Here is a 20,388-nt window from a genome sequence, read left to right on the forward strand (position 1 = left end):
TTTCCCCATCATATTTAAAAGACCTCACTTTTAGCCCTCTTATTTCATGTTTGTATGACCTATTTCTTGCATTAGATTTTATTTGATTTTCTTTGTTCCATGGAGACTAGTCACTTTTATGCCGCCATTGGAAACTGTCCAATAACATATATCCTCTTTTTTTCCTTTTTTATTTTTTTGAACACCAGTTTGCAGTTAAGTGAAATACGTGTTCAGGAAAAGATAACATCACTTGTTAAACAGCACATCCCCGACGCCAAATTATCAACAGAAAGTGAAGGAAAACTTGTTTATACATTACCCTTAGAAAGAACGAATAAATTTCCAGGTAATGTACATGAACACCATGAAATAAAATATATAAATAATACTCATCGATAATAATGATAATAATTATAACCAGCATTTATTGAGAGCTTACAACGTGTTCTGGTATTGAAACATGATCAAAAGAATAGTACTATCACTGGATTATTTTATGTATGGTGGGAACTTATTGAGAGCTTACAGTGTGTTTTGGTATTGAAACATGATCAAAAGAATAGTACTATCACTGGATTATTTTATGTATGGTGGGAAATATTATATTCTAATAGCTGCGTTATAATGCCTGGGCATTTTACAGGGCTTCTTTTAGTTAGTCCTTTTTCCTTTTGAAGAGTGTTGCAAGATATTCTAGTATTTATAACTGTACGTGACCACAAATGGTTGAAAACCTCTAGTTTAACTACGGGGCTTCTTTTAGTTAGTCCTTTTTCCTTTTGAAGAGTGTTGCAGGATATTCTAGTATTTATAACTGTACGTGACCACAAATGGTTGAAAACCTCTAGTTTAACTACTATGTTAGACAGCCCCATCATGTGGCTATTTCTCTTGGCAAGACTTTTGTGACAACTTTGGGTTTTCAGGTTAATAGATAAAAGTTAACGAGTTATATTTGTCATTCAGGGAATCTATTCTCTGGCAATGGGATGCTATGAGGGCCTACATGGTGTGGTTGAAACAATTAACCTTGCCATATGTGTGGTTAACAAAAATATATAAACTATCCCACAAGGTCATTCAAAAGTACATTTTATGGTGACAGCACAAGCATTTCTTAGAATCAATCAGACAATGTGTTAACCAAACCCTAATTAGTGCATTTTAATAGTAACTATAATGTAGAGGAAGTTTATAAAGGTTTTAAGTAGAATGAAGAATGGCACATAATACTCATTAGCAATTTAAATCTTACTTCTGTTCCACCTTTCTGTATATGGCATTCTAGTCGAGACAAAAAGCTTTTAACTTACTTTTTCTGCCCACGTATTGAAGCCTCAGGACTTCCAAAATCACCATAGGATTTAGAATTAGCTTTTTATTTAAGCTTCAATTAATTAATCAGTAATTTAAATGCATGCAGGCAGGAACATTGTTCATTGTTTTATGAACAAAGACTAATACAAAAGTATTTTTTGGTGAATGAACTAAAGAATGAATGGATATAAAATTGCTAGAGAAAGTAATCATTATCACAATTCCCTACTATTCCAAGAAAATTCCCTCACTCAATTCTTCGTTCTGTGTCTATTAGATCTTGTGGGGTTTCCTCCCATTGTCGGAAATAGAAATTTTCTTAAAATAAACTGTATTCTAGTCTTTCTTTTGACATATATTTTCTGCAGTGAACAGTATTCTGCACTATCCAACTAATTCTCAAAAAATTATTTCTTTCCCTTTTGTTGGTTACAGCATAAATGGCTGCCACTTGCATCTGTTCTCTGGAAAAAACTCTCCACTTAATTAGGCTTCGGGTTGAGAAGTCCAAAAGTTCCACAATTATAGCATTTTAAAAGCAAGTCAGAAAAAAACTAAAATAAAATTTTAATAGAAATATAAATTAATATGAATTAATATTTAATCCTAAGAAAATAATATTTGGGTTGTAACACATGATGTAAAATTTTTTTAAATAACATATAGATTTGGAAGAATAAGGTTACATATTATGGAATGTTAGTTTTTAAAATGTCTTTGACATATTACAAGTAAAATTTCATCTGTTTGCACTCTTTAGTTTGAAAAGTTGTACTCAGCTTGCTTGTGATTTTTATTATTTTGATTCATCACTGTGTGTGTATTCTTTAGAACTTTACAAAGATCTTGACAGCTGTCCTGGCCTGGGAATTGAGAACTACGGTGTTTCCATGACAACTTTAAATGAAGTATTCCTGAAACTAGAAGGAAAATCAGCAATTGATGAATCAGGTAAAAAAAAAAAAAAACTGCATGAAAATTATCATGTAAAAGTACTCACAACACCCAGTGCAGTATATATTTCAAGAAGACAATGTCCCAAAGGCAGGATTACAAAATATGGGTTCCATGAGTAAGACCATTCTTAGACAAACTTATGTAAAGATAATATGCATTCCTGCCAATGTTGCCTTGTCATTAAAGATATCCCATTTTTCTCCAACCAAGACTCATTGCCCTCATCATATACCCAGCCTTCCAAGAGCAATTTTGTACAAAACACTTATTCTAAATCTCTTTTGCAGACTTTGAATATGTCACTCTCTCGCCTGCTGGTCTTCATGGCTTCTGATGAGAAGTCAGCTGTTAATCTTATTGAGAATCTTTTATTTATGTTGAGTTGTTTTTCTCTTGCTGCGTTCAAAATTCTTTTTGTCTTTGGCTTTTGACAGTTTGAGTGTGATGTCTTTAGTGTGGCTCTCATTAAATGTATCCATCTTGAAGTCTGTTGAGCTTGGATGTGTAGAATATGTATTTACAGAACTTCATTTGTCATGTGGAGAATTGTATAAATATCAATTAGGTTGAGTTGGATGATAGTGCTGTTCACATATTCTGTGGTCTAAAAAATACTTTTGCTGACATTTTCTACCAGTCATGAGTAAGGGATATTAAAATCTCCAACAATAATTCTACATGTGTCCAGTTTTACCTTTTTTTCCCATTAGGTAAGTTTTTATTTCATGCACTTTGAATCTCTGTTATTAAGCACATACATATTTATCATTAGTGTGTCCTCTTTATGACTTGCCTTCATTATCATTATAAAAGGTCCCCTTTTAACTCTGATAATGGCACTTATCCAGAAGCTCAATTTATCAAATATTAATACGGTACCTCAATTCAGTATGATGTGTGTTTGCATGGTATATTGTTCCACCTGTGCTTTTAAATTAAGCAGTATATAGTTAAATTTTGCCTTTTAATATATCTTACAATGTATTTCATATAGGTGGTGTGTTTAGTCCATTTACTTTTACTGTGGTTATTGCTATTGTTATATTCAAATTTATCATATTGGTCCCTTCTGTTCTTCATGCCTCTATTCCTTCCTGCCACATTTTGTTTATTATTGGAAAACCGTTCTATTTCCACATTGCCCGTTTAACTCTATTTCTTTATGTTTTTTTTTTTTATGGTCACTATATATATAACAATAGGAATCTTTACTTATAATAGTCTATATGACTATATGATTGTATCGCTTCACCCAAAATGTTAAGTACCTTCAAATAAGTACACTTTATTTCGTCCTTTTCCTTTCTGTGAATCTGTTTTAGTCTATTTTATTTCTGCATATATTACATATCTTATTATACATTGTAAGTATGTATGCTTTCCAGTTACTATTATTCTGTAAACTAAACACATCCAGCCAATCCATGCATATCTATATATCTATATCTATTTGTCTGTAGACATATAGATGATAGATAGATAGATAGATAGATAGATAGATAGATAGATAGATAGATAGATAGGAGACAGAGAGTCAGATTTTAATGTTCTATTATATTTGCCCATGTATTATCCCTTTGGGGGACTCTTAATTCTTTCTTCAGATCTCACCTTTTATCTGGTATAATTTACCTTTAGCAAAGAACATCCTTCAGCATTTCTTGTTTGAAGTTCTTGAGTTTTTTGGGTCTGTGGATGAATTTATATTGAGCAAAAAAATTTTCAAAATTAATAGAAAATAACCTACAGATTCAAAAAACTTAAGAACCCTGATGGAATTTGCATGTGTTGTCCCCTCCAAAACTCACGTGGAAATTTGATCTCCAATGTGGCAGTGTTGGAAACTGATTGAGTCATGGGGTGGGGGGAGATCCCTCATGAATGGATTAATGCTTTCCCCAGGGGAGGGGGCGATTAGTGAGTGAGTTCTCACTGTGTTAGTTCCCATGAGAGCTGGTTGTTTAAAGGACCCTGGCACCTCCTCTCTCTCTCTCTCTCTCTTGCTTCCTCTCGCCATGTGATCTGCTTGCACCCGCTGGCTGCCTGCCGCTTTCTGCCATGAGTAGAAGCAGCTTGAGGTCCATGCCAGATGCAGCTGTCCCAGAATCGTAAGCCAAATAAACCTCTTTTCCTTATTTATAAATTACCCAGTCTCAGGTATTTCTATTATAGCAACACAACATGGACTAAAACAAACCTCAAACAATATTTTTTAAAAATGGAACTTTCAAATCCCTATAAACCAGTGAAAAAGTCTTAGATATTTGATACTGTCCCACAGATCTCAGAAATTCTGGTAGGTTTTTCCTTCTTTATTTTTATTTGTGTTAGAAACTGGACAATGTCTATTTATCTGTCCTCAGGGTCACAGATCCCTTCTCCTGTGTTCCTGTTTTTTTTGAAGCCCAACAAATAAACTCTTCATTTCTGATACTGTATTTTTTCATTCTAACATTTCCATTTGTTCTTTTTAATAGTTTCAGTTTCTCTACTGTAATCCCTCAACTGTCCACTTATATTGTCCATATTTTTCAGTAGATCTCATAACATATTTATCATGGTTTTTTTTAAACCTATGTTAATTCCAACATGTGGACCATGTGAATAACAGCCCATATCAGTGATTGGTTTTTTCTCCTTTTTATGGGTCAAATTTCCCTACTTCTTCACATCTTGTAATTTTTTTTATCTTGACCATTACTGTAAAAAAAATAAATAAATACCGAAGTAAGCAATGCCCCAAAATGGCATGACTCTTACTCCATCGGTCTGCTGATGTGGGTGGCTGAATTGATCTAATTTGTATTTAACAAGTACCTGTGCTTTTGCACAACTTTTATTAGATTCAGTTCACCCCCAGCTTCAAATGTTTTGAAGGTAGAATCAGGGGTTTTTTTCCTTCAGAATGATTTTGAATTATATTACTAGGAAAATGCATAGATCTCTCTATGATATACAGCCCCCACTACCCAATAACTCAACTACAGGAGAAATCTCATCCTGCCACCACTTTTTGTTTATTTTATTTATTTGTTATTCGTCTATATACATCTGTCTGCTTTCTTGCCCGGTGATGGGCTTTTGGTGAACTGATGTATTCCCCAAAGGAAAGCCCCACACACCTTAATGATGTCTTGCACAAGACCCTATGCAACTTCATGTGCCTCGCTCTCTCTCTGTTCTTCCTCCCTGACCCCAGCCTTTAGTACATGTTTCCATGCACTTAGTGAAGTCCCCATGAGACAGAATTTGTAGACGGTGTAAATGCATTTTGTGACTTAGGCACCCCATGATTCTAGTCAGTCACACCATCCCATGTGTGACCATAAGAGTTTGTTCAATCTGGGCTTCTTTCTCCTTATTCATGATCATGTTCATGCTCTTCCTCTGCCATGCTCCTAAGGATGACAGCAGCCACAGGAATCTTCTCCCCTAGGAATGGCTCTTCTTATTACAAAAGTTAGTCTTTTTGGCTTTCTTCATGCCTTCATCTATTTGATTCATTAAAAATAGCCATTATTTTGTGTCTTCCTAACAGGATGACAGCCTCTTACAACTAACTAGAAACAGGAGATTCCTGAATTATTCTTTTAACATACTTTTAATATGCCTTTGATTACTATCTTGTTTAAGATTTTATGTCTTTATTCATAGTGTGTTTTTCTGTCTGTGGTCCTGTGCACTTAAGGGTGTGTACTCTTTGAGGGTTGATATTAGGCTTATTTTAGTATCATACAATGGACATCATTCTGGTTATCTAGAGATTATAGAGACCATACAAAAGAGTGCAGCCTCAAACACTGTGGAAAGATTTAAAATCTCTCCAGTAACAACCCCCTGTTTGAAGCTTATCGTTTGCAGTTCACCCCCAGTTTGTTCAAGAAATTAATCTTTCATCTATTTTTCTCATTCAAGGCAGCATCCTGTAATGCCACATAATGCCTACAGTAAGGCAAAGATTCCAATTGTGATATTCGTAGTAAACTCCTACAGTAAACTCAACAAAGTGCATCTGAAGTGGGATTTTATGAATTTCTTATTTTGCATTTTGCAGATATTGCCATTTTGGGAGAAGTACAAGTGGAAAGAGCTGGGGACACAGAAAGACTTGTTGAGATGGAACAAGTTCTTTCTTCACTTAACGAGATGAAAAGTACAATAGGTGGCATGGCTCTGTGGAGACAGCAAATCTGTGCAATTGCGAGGGTTCGCTTATTAAAGTTAAAGCATGAAAGAAAAGCTCTTTTATCACTGTGAGTATCAGAGTGCCATAAATTTTTGTTGTAGTCAATACATTAAAAAACAAATCTAAGATATAAAAACCACCCCCCAAAAAAAGATAATAAATTATGTCTACAAAAGTGGATATAATATAATACCCAATTTAGTCAATGATTCTAGTAGTTAACTGCTAGGAGACTAGCAGGTGGAATTTGTAATATTTCGGAGACAATTCTAGAGAAAAAGTTATAGTGGTATAAGCTTTTCTTTGACATTTCCTCTCATTTAAATTCTCCTGTATAGTAGGCGACAGATACATTGGGATGTGGCTCTGTTCCCCTGTATCTATATGACAGTGTCCTATTTTTGATACTGTATGTTTAACCTACTGACACTTCCTTGGGGTAGGCGACAGATACATTGGGATGTGGCTCTGTTCCCCAGTATCTATATGACAGTGTCCTATTTTTGATACTGTATGTTTAACCTACTGACACTTCCTTGGGTGTTACAACTTCCCTCCAGCCCTCTTAAGTGAAAGCAGCTCACTCTTCAGACCTACTGTGTTTATAATACGTATCATCTCTGGTCCCCAAAATTATATCTCCTTCCTGTTAGTACCTTGGTGCCCGTGGTTCCTTGGCTGTCAATCAATGCCTTGTCTCTGTATACTGTGGTTGTGCAATAAAGAGACAGGAGGCCTGGTACATAACCGAATCTCAATAAATACTTGCTAAACAAATCAGCAAGGAGAATTCATTGAGAATTTTTGACAAAGATATTAGCCTGATTTAAGAAAAATCTTTAATATTAATTTGGCAGCACTGTACAACAGAGTCTGGAGAGAGTAAAGAGTGGAGGTATGACAGCTAGTTAGCAAGATTTCAGACAGAATGTGATTAGAAATTAGGAATGGAGAAAGTTTTGAGGTAAGAAATATAGTGATGATACAATAAGATTTTTCAGTGTATTTGAAATGGGCAATACAAGAGAATAAAGAGTAAAAAATAATTTAAAATGAGAGCCTGGAGACTAAAGAAATCACATGGTCACTGACAAAAATAGGAACTGTGGGAAGAGGAGTGGACATGAAAAAAATAGAGGGTAAAGTGTTCATGAATTAACCAGCAGAGAGGAAGAGCATCACTGGAAGCACCGACAACAGGCTGAATCTGGACAAGCAGCAGAAGGAAACTATCTCACAAAATTGTATGAAATATCCAAGGGCCAGAGAGCAACACGAGAAATGAACGAAGGCTTAATCTATGGTTTACCACCTCCAATTTAGAAGTAGAAAAAGGACAAAATACTCAAGAAATTAGACAGAGAGCTATGTGTTTAATTTTCATAATTTCAAGATCTCATCACAGTATAATCTGCTCAGTTTAAAAGATTAGGAAATGACAATGCATTTCCATTGACAATTTTCTTCTGTATAGGCTATTGATTATGGTAATTGGATTGACCCCTCTTCTTTTGGAGTTTATCATGGTGAAAATACATCAAAACAGTTACACTTGGGAACTTTCTCCTCATTTGTACTTCCTTGCTCCTGGGCAACAACCACGTGACCCTCTCACTCAGTTATTGATCATCAATAAAACAGGTAATCAGGTGGTGACTACTCGATTTCCAAATACATTTACTGTTCAGAGAATTACTGAGAAAACAAACATGAGAAAGGGAAAAGAGTTTTTTACTTCAATATGTGTTAAAAGCAATTTATGAGGCTTGGGGATAATAAATACAAGTCTGAAAAGGAGCAGGAATTAGGAAAGTACTTGCCAAAGGAGAAATAAATTATCTGGTGGCCATTTGTAAAGTGAAAGAGTGTACAAAAAAACATGCTTAACAACTTAATTGAGATATAACTGAGATAAATTGCCATACAATTTATCCCTAGGGTTGCCAGGTCCGGAGAGGAGCACTGGAGAGAGGTTGGCTGGGGGTTGGCTGGGGGACACAGGGAATAATTGCAATTTGAGGTGGCGGCCATGCTGATAGCATTGATTTGCTCACCACAACTTGGGCACAGGTGCTAACAATCAGCTCTTGCCCCATGAATATGTATAATCAATAAAAAATAATTAAAAAAAATAAAATAAAATGTACAATTTGATGGTTTTTAGTGCATTCACAGAATGGTGTAACCATCACTACAAACCATTTTAGAATATTTTTGTCATCCTCAAAAGAAACCCCATACCCGTTAGCAGTCACGGTCATTCACTCCTCTCAGTCCTAAGCAACCACAAATTTACTTTGTATTTCTATTGATTTGCCTACTCTGGACATTTAAGATCAGTGAAATCATACAATACACAGTCTTTGGTGACTGCGTCTTTCACTTAGCATGTTTTCAAAGTTCATCCATGTTGCAGCATGTATCTATGTACCAATACTTTATTTTTCAATTGTTGAATAATATTCCTTTGTATGGATATACCCACATTTTGTTTATAATTCATCAGCAGGTAGCCTTTTTACTTTCTTCCCAATAATTGGCTATTATAAGTAATGCTGCTATAAACGTCCATATAAAACTTTTTGTGTGGACGTATGTTTTTCTTTTGGGTGGGTATGATCCTAGAAAAGTAGAATTGTTGTGTCATATGGTGACTATGTTTAACTTTCTAAGAACAGCCAAACTGCTTTTCAATTTCTGAGAGTTCCAATTTCTAACATTTTTGTCAACACTTGTTATTTTCAGACTTTTTTATTATACCCATCATAGTGCATGTCAAGTGGCATTTTGTGGTTTGGGTTTTCATTTTGGTAATGGCTAATAATGTTGAGAATCTTTTCATGTGGTTACTGACCAGTTATACATCTTTGAAGAAATGTCTATTTTTTGGCCCATTTTTTTAATGGATTATTTGTCTTTCTTATCGAGTTCTAACTGTCATAAATATATACATACACACACACATATATATGTTTTTTGTTTTTGTTTTTTGGCAGCCGACTGGCATGGAGATCAGAACCCTCGACCTTGGTGTTATAACACCACACTCTAACCAACTGAGCTAATCAGCCAGCCTTTTATATATTCTTGATACAAGTCTCTCATCAAATACAGTAGGTCCTCATTATTTTCAGATTATGGATTTACAAATTTGTCTACTCACTACAATTTATTTGTAACCCCCAAATCAATACTCATAGCATTTTCATGATATTCACAAACATGCTCAGAGAAGTGAAAATTCTGTCTCCTGATGCTTATATTTCCAACAGAGATTGAACAGAGCAACACTCTGCCTTCTTATTTCAGCTGTCATGTTTAAACAGATGTCCTTTTTGCAGTCTATATATGCCATTTTTTTATATTTTTGTCTTTTTATTGATGATTTCACTGTTTCAAATGGCTCCAAGTACAGTGCTGAAGTGCTGTCTAGAGTGCCTGAATGCAAGAAGGCTGTGACATGCATTTTCCCAGTTTGTTGAGTGTTTTCATCATGAGGGAATGTTGGATTTCATCAATATTTTTCTGTTTATTGAGATGATCATGTGGTTTTCATCTTTCATTTTGTTGATGTGATGTACTATATTAATTTATTTTCAAATGTTAAACCATCCTTGCATTCCTGGGATAAATTCCGCTTGGTTGTGGTATATAATCTTTTAGTTATGCTGCTGGATTTCATTTGCTAGTATTTTATTTTCATAGCATTTTCATGATATTCACAAACATGCTCAGAGAAGTGAAAATTCTGTCTCCTGATGCTTATATTTTCAACAGAGATTGAACAGAGCAACACTTTGCCTTCTTATTTCAGCTCTCATGTTTAAACAGATGTCCTTTTTGCAGTCTATATAGTGCCATTTTTTTATATTTTTGTCTTTTTATTGATGATTTCACTGTTTCAAATGGCTCCAAGTACAGTGCTGAAGTGCTGTCTAGAGTGCCTGAATGCAAGAAGGCTGTGACATGCATTTTCCCAGTTTGTTGAGTGTTTTCATCATGAGGGAATGTTGGATTTCATCAATATTTTTCTGTTTATTGAGATGATCATGTGGTTTCCATCTTTTATTTTGTTGATGTGATGTACTATATTAATTTATTTTCAAATGTTAAACCATCCTTGCATTCCTGGGATAAATTCTGCTTGGTTGTGGTATATAATCTTTTAGTTATGCTGCTGGATTTCATTTGCTAGTATTTTATTGAGGACTTTTTGCATCTCTATTCATAAAAGATATTAGTTTGTAGTTTTATTTTCTTGTGATGTCTTTGGATTTGGTAATACTAGCCTCATAGAATTAGATGGCAAATGTTCTCTCTGCTTTTATTTTTTGGAAGATTTTGTGAAGGATTGGCATTAATTTTTCACTAAATGTTAGGTAGAATTTACTAGTAAAGCCATCTGGGTAAGGGGTTTTCTCTATGGGAAGTTTTGTAATTAGTAATTCAATCTTTTGATTGTTACAGATCTTGTTACATTTTATATTTCTTCTTGCATCAGTTTGGTAGTTTGTGTCTTTCTAGGAATTTTTCCATTACATCTGTGTCATCTAATTGTCATACAGTTGATCACAGTATTCCATTAGAATCTTTTTTGTTTATAGAGATGGCATTTATAACTCTCCCACCTTATATTCCTGATTTTAGTCATTTGAGTCTTGTTTTTATTTTTTCTTGGTCATTCTAGCTAAGGATTTATCACTTTTGTTGATCTCTTCAATGAACCAACTTCTAGTTTCATTGATTTTCTCTATTGTTTCTCTATTGTCTATGTCACTAATTTCTTTCTTTCTTTCTTTCTTTCTTTATTATGAATATGCATGAGATACAATGCAGATGTCACTAATTTCTTATCTAACATTTGGGTTTATTTACTTATTTATTTCTGTTTGCCTTGAGTTTAGTTTGCTGTTCTTTTTTCAGTGTCTTAACATAGAAGGTTTGGTTATTGATTTGAGTGTTTACAGCTATAAATTTCCTTCTAAGCACTGCTTTAGCTGAATTCCATTAGTTTAGATATGTTGTGTTTTTATTTTCACTAATCTCAAAATATTTTCTAATTTCCATTGTGATTTCTTTTCTAAGCATTGATTATTTAGGAATATATGGTTCAATTTTGACGTATTTGTGAATTTTCTAATTTTCTTTCTTTTGTTGAATTCTAATTTTATTCCATTGTGGTCAGAGATAGTAGTTTATATGATGTCAGTCTTTTTAAGTTTATTGAGGCTGGTTTAATGTCGTTGCATATGACCCATTTTAGAAAATATGTCCTGTTCACTTGAGAAGAATGTATATTCTCTTATTGGGTGGAAATGTCTATATTTCTGTCTTCAATTCTTTTAATTTTTATTTCATATATTTTTGGTTCCTGTAAAGCATATACACTAATATAAATGTTATAACTTCCTGTTGTATTGACCCTTTTATCATTATAAAATGTCTTCCATTATTTCTAGTGTCATCTTTTGTTTTAGTTTATTTTGTCTGATATTAGTGAAACCACTCCAGTTTTCCTATGATTGTGTTTGTGTGATATATCTTTTTCACTCTTTACATTGCATCTATTTGTATTAAATAAATTTAATATGTTTCTCCTGTAAACAGCATATAGGTGGATAGTGCTTTTTAATCCAGTCTAACAATCTATGGCTTTTGAATGTATTGTTTATTACATTCACATTTAACATTATTACTGATTATGTAGGATTTATATTTGCCATTTTACTATTTCTTTTCTATATGTCTCATACTTTTTTTGTTTCTCTATTCCTTATTTGCTATTTCTTTTTCATTAAGTATTTTCTCCTTTAACATTTTAATTCTTTTAATAATTTTTTCATTATTTTTTTTTTGAATTCCATGTTTAGTGGTTATTCTTGGGCTTAGAATATGAATCTTAACTTATGTAAGTCTACTTAAGGTTTATACAAACCTGATTTCAGTGAGCTATAGACTCTTCTCTTATATAGTTCTATTTACTATTGCGCTTTTTGGTGTTATTACTATTATACATTTTACATCTATATGTTATAAAACCAATAGTACATTGCCATAATCATTACTATGTATGATTTCATATCTCTTAAAGAAGCTGAGAGAAAAAAGGAGAGCAAGTATGTATTTACAGACTTTGTTATATTAATCCTATTATTTAACATTTCTGGTTCTTTTCATTTGTTCTTATAAATTTAAGTTACCATCTTATGTTATTTTCTTACTCCAATACAGCTATGATTTGTCCTGACTCCTTTGTGCTATTATTGTAAAATATATTATGTATCTATATGTTTTGGACTCAATAATATAATTATGTATATTGCTTTATGCAATTGCTTTTTAAATGAGTTAATTGTAGAAAGAAGAAATATGCATTTATACTATTGTAAGTACACGATCATGTTTATTGATATTCTTTGGCCTTTTCCCCTGGATTCAGATTGCCATATGGGGTCACTTGCATTCAGTTTTAAGTATTTCTTGTAAGGCATCTCTGCTAGTAACTAAATCTCTGTTTTTGTTTATCTGGCAAAGTCCTATTTTATCTTCATCTTTGAAAAATATTTTTGCTTGATATAAGATTCTTGGCTGAAATTTTTTTTCAGTGCTTTGTATATGTCATCCCACTACGTTCTGGCTACCATTGTTTCTAATGAGAAATCAGCTGATGTATAATGTATAATCCTTATTCATCATTAGTTGTTTTTCTCTTGCTGCTTTCAAGAGTTTCTCTTTGCCTTTGGTTTCACCATTTTTACTTTGATGTGTCTGTTGTGGGTCTCTTTGTATATATTTTACTTAAGGTTGGTTGAACTTCTTAGATGTACAAATTAAAGTACGTTATCAAATTTGGGAAGTTTTTGGTGATGATTTGTTCAGATATTTTTACTCTTCCTTTCTCTTTCTCCTGTCCTTCTGGTACTCCCACTACATGTGAAATAGTGTGAGTAATAATGTCCTACATTTCTCTGAGGTTACTTTTATTTTTTTTCTGTTCTTTAGATTGCATAATATCTTTGACCTATATTCAAGCTTGCTAATCCTTTCTTCATCCATCCAAATCTACTGATGGGCTCCTCTAGTGAATTTTTCATTTCAGTTATTGTACTTTTCAACTCCAGAATTTCCATTTGATTCTTGTTCTTTTTTTTTATTTCTAACTAATTTCTATATCTTTATTGCTATTATTTATTTGATGTGACATTATCATCATATCTTTCTTTACTTCTTTAAGCATGGTTTCCTTTAGTTCTTTGGGCATATTTGTAAGAACTGCTTTGAAGTCTTTGGTTTTTGTTTCATATCTGAGATTTTCAAAGGCAGTTTCTGTTGCCTACTTTTTTCCCTGTATAAGGGTGACACTTTCTAATTTTTTAGCATGACTCTTAGTTTTTGGTTGAAAACTGGACATTTAAAATAAAACTTTGTAGCAACTCTGGATATTGACCCCCAACTTTTCTGGTGCTTGTCATTATTGCTTGCTTATTTATTTGTTTAGTAAGTTGACTGGATTATTTTAGTGAATTCTGTTTCCCCTGCCTTGCACAACTCTGATGCTACTCCAGAGAGGACATAGCCTTGGGGATATTCACTGTTACCCTGAGGTGGCAATGATTTAGCTGGACTTTCTCTCCCTCCCTGATTTCTCCCTTAAACTGTCTGGCTCCATAGGCATCACATTCAGTTGTTAGTCTCCATTAATTATAGGCTAATTGTTTTGTGTTTTCAAAAATGCCCATGGGCATAAATTACTCCACAGTTTGACCCAATTAAATATAGTTGTGTTTGTAGGAATAGTCTTTGAAGCCTGTTACTGAGGTCTGTTCTGACCCCAGAAAGACTCTTCTCAACCATTTGTTTTGTAGCTGGTGTATGGTTCAATCTGGTAGGCTCCAATCACCTGTCAATTGCTTACCAACAAAATCTCCATGGTTTTTAGGCTTGAATTTCCCCAAACCCTGTTCCAAATAAAATTTATCCCTTTGGGTAGAGTTTCAGCAAGTCTCTATTATTAAGACCTGCTTCTTGCCCTGGGAAAACCCTCTGCACCATTGCTATAGAGCTGGAAGTACGCATAGTGGCATGATTCTCTTGGGGTAGCACCCCACTTTGTGATCAGGTGGTGCACAGGCACAGTAACCTGTGGTCTTCTTAGCTTCATTCTCCTGTCATGGAAACTTTGCAATGTAAGTGCGATGCGACAAGGGTGATTGCAACTTAGTATTATGGGCCACGTGTGTAGGATGGATCATCTACCTTATGAATAGGGGATGCGTGGAAGAAGAGAACCCCTGATCTCTCGGCCACTCTTCCCTGGCATTGAGCTTCTACAACATGGAGCTGAGGAATGAGAAAAATTAGTGAACTGCCCCCCCCCCCAAAATACTATAGCCCTCAACCGGGCTTGGGGGGGGAAGAATCTCTGAGTTCTTGGCTACACTCATTCAGAGCAGAGTTTCTGTCATGCTGATCTGAAAGGGGCATGGGGGGTGAGGGTATTGATTTGTGGTTCAGGTGCCACAACATATCAATGTTCTTACTATGATTTAATAGATTTTCTTAAATAAATTTTTCTTCATTTTCTATATGCCGTTAGGGAAAAAATTTTAACTTTTTTTTTGGTTTTTTTTTTTTAGGATTTTTTTTTACAAGCTGTAGTTGTTTATCTGGGGAGAGGGTCTGCAGTGCTCCTCACACTGCCATTCTACAAACTGTCTTCCTGTATCAAGAAACGTTTTGAAAATCAATTAATAATCTAGTGGTAATAAAGTGAGTTTTAGCAGATTTATGGTTAATCAGTAGAAGTTATCTGTGTCATTAAAACCTTATTGGTTATGGCCATTCATTGCAAGAATCTAGGAAAACAAATCTGTTCCAAAAGCCATATGATGTTAGGTGACTTTTCCATTAGCAGTAATCATAAGCAAATAAACAGATTTTGAAGTAAACTCCATGAGAGGTAAATAGATTTTTAATTCATAGTATCAAGCATGCTATCATATGGAAAAATATCCTGAAAGTCCATATTACAGTAAGTATCACATAATGACATTAATTGTAGATTGACTGCACAGCTTGACATTAATTTTCTTCATTTTGTGATATCTAATATATTTCACCACACCTTAGGCACAAGCATTGATGACTTTATACATTCTGTGGAACACCAGAACATAGCTTTGGAAGTGGATGCATTTGGAACTAAAAATGGCATAGATGACCCATCTTACAATGGAGCCATTATCGTGTCTGGTAATAAAAAGGTATGCTGGTCTCCATTTAATAATTTTCCAAAAAATGTAGAAAGCTAATATAAAATCAGTATACTCAGATCTCTAATTTAAAAAACAAAAATGAAAAACAAATACTGTTTGCATTTATTATTTAGTGAATTGTACTCATTAGTGTAATAAATAATTCATATACCAATCATTGTCTACCAACACAAAGTGTGTACATTAGCAAAATTCGTACTATAGAATACCCACTACGGTAAGTGCATATTTAAGTTTAAAGAATTCTTATTTCTTCTCAAGGATTTTATAAAATATATATATATTCTGAAACTTTTATTTTATTCTTAAACAGTAAACACTCCACACCCGGTTCTAGCTTTAAGCAAGACACCTGGTGTCCTGAAAATCAGATACATGATTTTACTTTATTATATACATGTTTTGTTTTACTTACACAAAAGAGTAGTTTGCTTTTACTGTTTTTTTTTTTTTTTTACTTACACAGTGTGTTTTTGTTGTTTTGATTATCTGACAATTTTTAAAACTTGATTTCTTAAATTAAAATGTTGAATTTTAAAAAAATTGAAGATCTTTAGGAATTTATCATCTTGCTTGTTATATTTCAGAATTACAGTTTTTCTTTAGCATGCAATACCAAGAGACTGAATTGTTTTCCAGTTCTTATGGATATTGTTAGTAATGGACTACTTGGAATGGTTAAACCTTCAGCACATATCCAAACTGACAGAAGCACATTTTGGGAGGTAAGCATATAATTTTATAGACCCTCTTCCATCAGCTCATCCTTTTAAATGCCAAAATCTTATTCTTATTGAGTAAACCACTGCATAATAAATTAACATTTGGATTCATACTAGTTCTGTGGCTTTGGAAAATCAATACACTTTTCAGAGCTTCATTTTTTTAAATGCAAAATAGAAATAACAACGGTATTCAAAGAGAATATGAAGCAACAAAAGTGAAATTGTTCACCTCTGTGACTAGCATTAAAATAATGAACAAATGGAAGGAAGAAAGGAAAGAAAGAAACTTTATTATTACTTTTAGAAATGCTATGAAAGAAAAAATATTAGTACAAATTTCAGTCTAGAATTGCAGACTGCCTACACTAGAATTACCCCAGGTTCTTATCAAAAGTATTAATTTTCTTGGTCTATCTTAGATCTTCCAAACCAGCTTTACCATATGTGGTGCAAAAACCCCTCTTATTTCTTAACTAAGATCCAGGTGATTGATATGTATATAGCCCTTTAAGTTTGGGAACCAGAATATCACAGTTTGTAATGATTTCTTTTTATTATTTCAAAATATATTTCTCCCTATTAGAGAGTTGCTTTGAGCACAAGGATCATGTATTTTTAACATTATAAATACCTTGTAAGTAAGAAAAGACCTGGAACATGGTAAGCACTAAAGTAATTTAATTGTTAAATATATAAACGAATGTTAGTTTCTTTCAATGAATGTTATCTTTCAATTAATTCGCTCAACTCTAGGGTTTATGACAATACTAGGGTGCTTCAAAAAGTTCATGGAAAGATTCATATGATCTTTCAATTCTACTTTTCCATGAACTTTTTGAAGTACCATCATATATATGGCCAATAATCATTTACTTATGTCTATATAAATGAATCACATATCCACCATTATTTTCAAATATTCCAGCAAGATCTTCAGTTACCTTCTCACATTATATCCTATTATTTGCTCAGGAAATAAAAATTTATTTTATTAACGGTGTGCAAGAAACTTGATCATTAAAACAAAAGGTATTAGTTATTCATCGAGTATTAATTAATTTTAGAACACGTGCTGTGGTTCATTCAATTAAACTTCTATGACTGTGAAGACCTTTTCAACATCTTCTGGTTTCTGAAGACAGGATACCTAATTGATCAAATTGCCTTGGGCTTCTATCTTTAAAGACATCCTGTGTTTTGTAACTAGAATGAGCTCAATACCAACCAGCTCAGTTGATCTTGTACTTATGTGCCCAACATATTAACTTTAATCAATATCTTCTGCAGCTTATTTAATTCTTTATTTGAATTTACCTGCTCATTGCTCCAAAAGTAAGAGTTTTCTGGAGTTTTAGACTTTGCTTCTGTTCTGCTCAAAGTCAATAGATTCGCCACTGAGTACTGAACCTACCCAGCTCAGGGTGTTCTGGAAGCATTCTGACAATAAGCTTTAACCTCACCACTCTGTGATTAGCAAGTGTCTTTCTGATGACCAATCTGAATATGACGGAGCTCTGGTTATAACTTTCTTCAGAAATGTGCTTAATCAAACAATAGCTATGCAAATAACATGTTCTGTGATTAGCAAGTGTCTTTCTGATGACCAATCTGAATATGACGAGGCTCTGGTTATAACTTTCTTCAGAAATGTGCTTAATCAAACAATAGCTATGCAAATAACATGGGACTGGTTTTCAAGGCAGTTCATGAATCTTCTGTTCCTAAAGATTGTTACAAACAGGAGTAACAACAGGTGTAAATAAGGGCTAAGGTTTTCCTTGATGTTGTCAGTCTCCCTTCTGGAACTTTATCTCTACTTTTGAATCCTCAACCAATACTTATCTGGTCTCATGTTGTACCTAGCAAGATAACTTATAATCACTGGGCCCATAAAACATCTGATATGATTTTTGAGTCATGCTGCTACATTTGAAATAATTAAAAATCAGGTAGGAAATTGAATGTGACAACTATGGATTATCATTTATTTAGCATCACATTAGATTTTAAGATCATAAGGTAAGAAAATAAAAAAACCTTGCTATTATTATTTTCCAAATGGTATCGATTCATTCATCATCTTTGAATTCTTATCTATAAATTATCCTTCTTTATAAATTTGAGTATAAAGTCAAAAGTCAAGCTTCAAAACTAGAAGGAAAATGAAAGAGTTTTGGAATCTCAGAACCTAAGTCAAGATTACATGCAATTGGTTTAATATTTTTAAAATGTATTCCAGAAATTAAAGTTCGAATTTGTTCATTCAGCTCACTGTATTCTTTGCATTTTCAGGACACACCAATTAATCCATTTAATTTCCTGGGATATACCATGTTCTGGCTGATGTTGGCATCCAGTTGTGCACCTTATATTGCCATGAGCAGCATTGATGATTGTAAGGTAATAACAAGTAATTAAAACTTCCATTACTTTGTATAATTAGTAGCTGAAGTTAATAAAATTACAGGATTTCTCATGAGGACGTTTATACATGTTTAATTGAGATGCTAATTTTGGCATAAGTTAGAGAAATTTTTTAAAGTTTTTAAATGGACATATAAATACATAGATAAATAGATGATAGAGAAAGATTCTAAAATGTGTATGGATATGCAAAGAATCTAGAATAGGGAAAATAACTTTGAAAAAGAAAAACAAAGTTGGAAGACTTATGTTTCTGACTTCAAGGCTCAGTACAAAATTATAGGAATTAAAGACGAGTTGTATTAATTAAAGATAATCATAGAGATATATAAAATGGAATAGACATTACAGAAATACAAGGGTGTTTCAAAAAGTTAAGGGAAAGATTCATATTGTCTTTTAATTCTGTTTTCCCACAAACTTTTTGAAGTACCCTCATAAACTCCCACATACAAGGGGACTTCAAAAGTTTCATGGAAAATGGAATTAAAAATAAAATTTAAAAATATAAACTTTATTTTTTGACATAAGCCCCATCAAGTTCGAGACACTTTTGTAAGAGATGATAGCAGCCATTTAGTCCATTTCCAAAGCACTAAGGGTCCTGAGATTTTCACTACATCAATGACATCTTTTTCACATTATTGTGCTCAACTGTAATGGTTTTAATCAGAATTGTGTGATTTGAGCCCATTGAGATGTCTACGGTGTTGGCTATTGTTTCTGCAGTTAATCGTCGGTCCTCTCCAATCAGGGCATGAACAAGATTAAATTTTTCCTCGCAAGTTGATGTGGACGGTTTGCCGCTGCAGGCTTTCTCTTCAACATCATCTCATCTCCTCTTAAAACGAGTTATCCCCTTGTAAACTGCTGATTTCTTTGGCGCGTTGTCCCCATAAACTTTGCAAGTAGCATCAATAATTTCACCATTCATCCACCTGAGCTTCACCATAAATTGGATGTTTGTTGCTTCAGTTTTAGAATTCATGTTGCTCTGATAGGGGCTCTTTTCAAACTGATATTTTATCCTTCTTAGTGCCTCAAGCGAGATTCTATTCAGAAATGTTATAACAAGTTAGTACAAGTTTGTTTTGGTAGAAAAGAATTTTGAAATCCATCCATAATTTTTTCTTAATACACATTTTCCATGAACTTTTCAAAGACCCCTTGTATATCATCAATTGACTTTTAGTAAAATTGCCAAGGAATTCACATAAGGGTAAATTTAAACTTTTCAGAAAACTGTACCACCACAACTTGATATCAGTATGAAAAAAAAGTTCTTAAAACTCACTTCACACTATAGACAAAATTAATTTGAAGTAAATTATAGATTTTGTGGTAAGAAAATATTTCTTAGATGGGACAGAAGTATACCATAAAAGAAAAAAAATGACTTGAACTTCATCAAAGTTAAAAACCTTCTGCTCTTTGTAAAACATCAATAAAATTAAAAGGCAAGACACAGGCTAAGACAAAAATATTTACAATACATACATATCTGACAGAATATTTGTATTTG

The 20,388-nt window shown here is 33.3% G+C and overlaps 1 protein-coding gene across 1 annotated transcript in view; it reads left to right on the top strand.

Moving 5' to 3' along the window:
* ABCA8 (ATP-binding cassette, sub-family A (ABC1), member 8) overlaps nucleotides 1-20,388 on the top strand; it is an 82,472-nt gene that overhangs the window by 41,760 nt on the left and 20,324 nt on the right. The window contains exons 15-21 of the mRNA XM_008589103.1: nucleotides 189-328; nucleotides 2,131-2,250; nucleotides 6,311-6,509; nucleotides 7,917-8,083; nucleotides 15,572-15,705; nucleotides 16,305-16,442; nucleotides 18,735-18,842. Of these exons, the coding sequence (XP_008587325.1) occupies nucleotides 189-328; nucleotides 2,131-2,250; nucleotides 6,311-6,509; nucleotides 7,917-8,083; nucleotides 15,572-15,705; nucleotides 16,305-16,442; nucleotides 18,735-18,842 (1,006 nt within the window). The remainder of the gene's footprint in view (nucleotides 1-188; nucleotides 329-2,130; nucleotides 2,251-6,310; nucleotides 6,510-7,916; nucleotides 8,084-15,571; nucleotides 15,706-16,304; nucleotides 16,443-18,734; nucleotides 18,843-20,388) is intronic.

This window comes from Galeopterus variegatus, unplaced genomic scaffold (genome assembly GCF_000696425.1).
Source record: "Galeopterus variegatus unplaced genomic scaffold, G_variegatus-3.0.2 Scaffold5209, whole genome shotgun sequence".
Classification (NCBI taxonomy): Eukaryota; Metazoa; Chordata; class Mammalia; order Dermoptera; family Cynocephalidae; genus Galeopterus; species Galeopterus variegatus.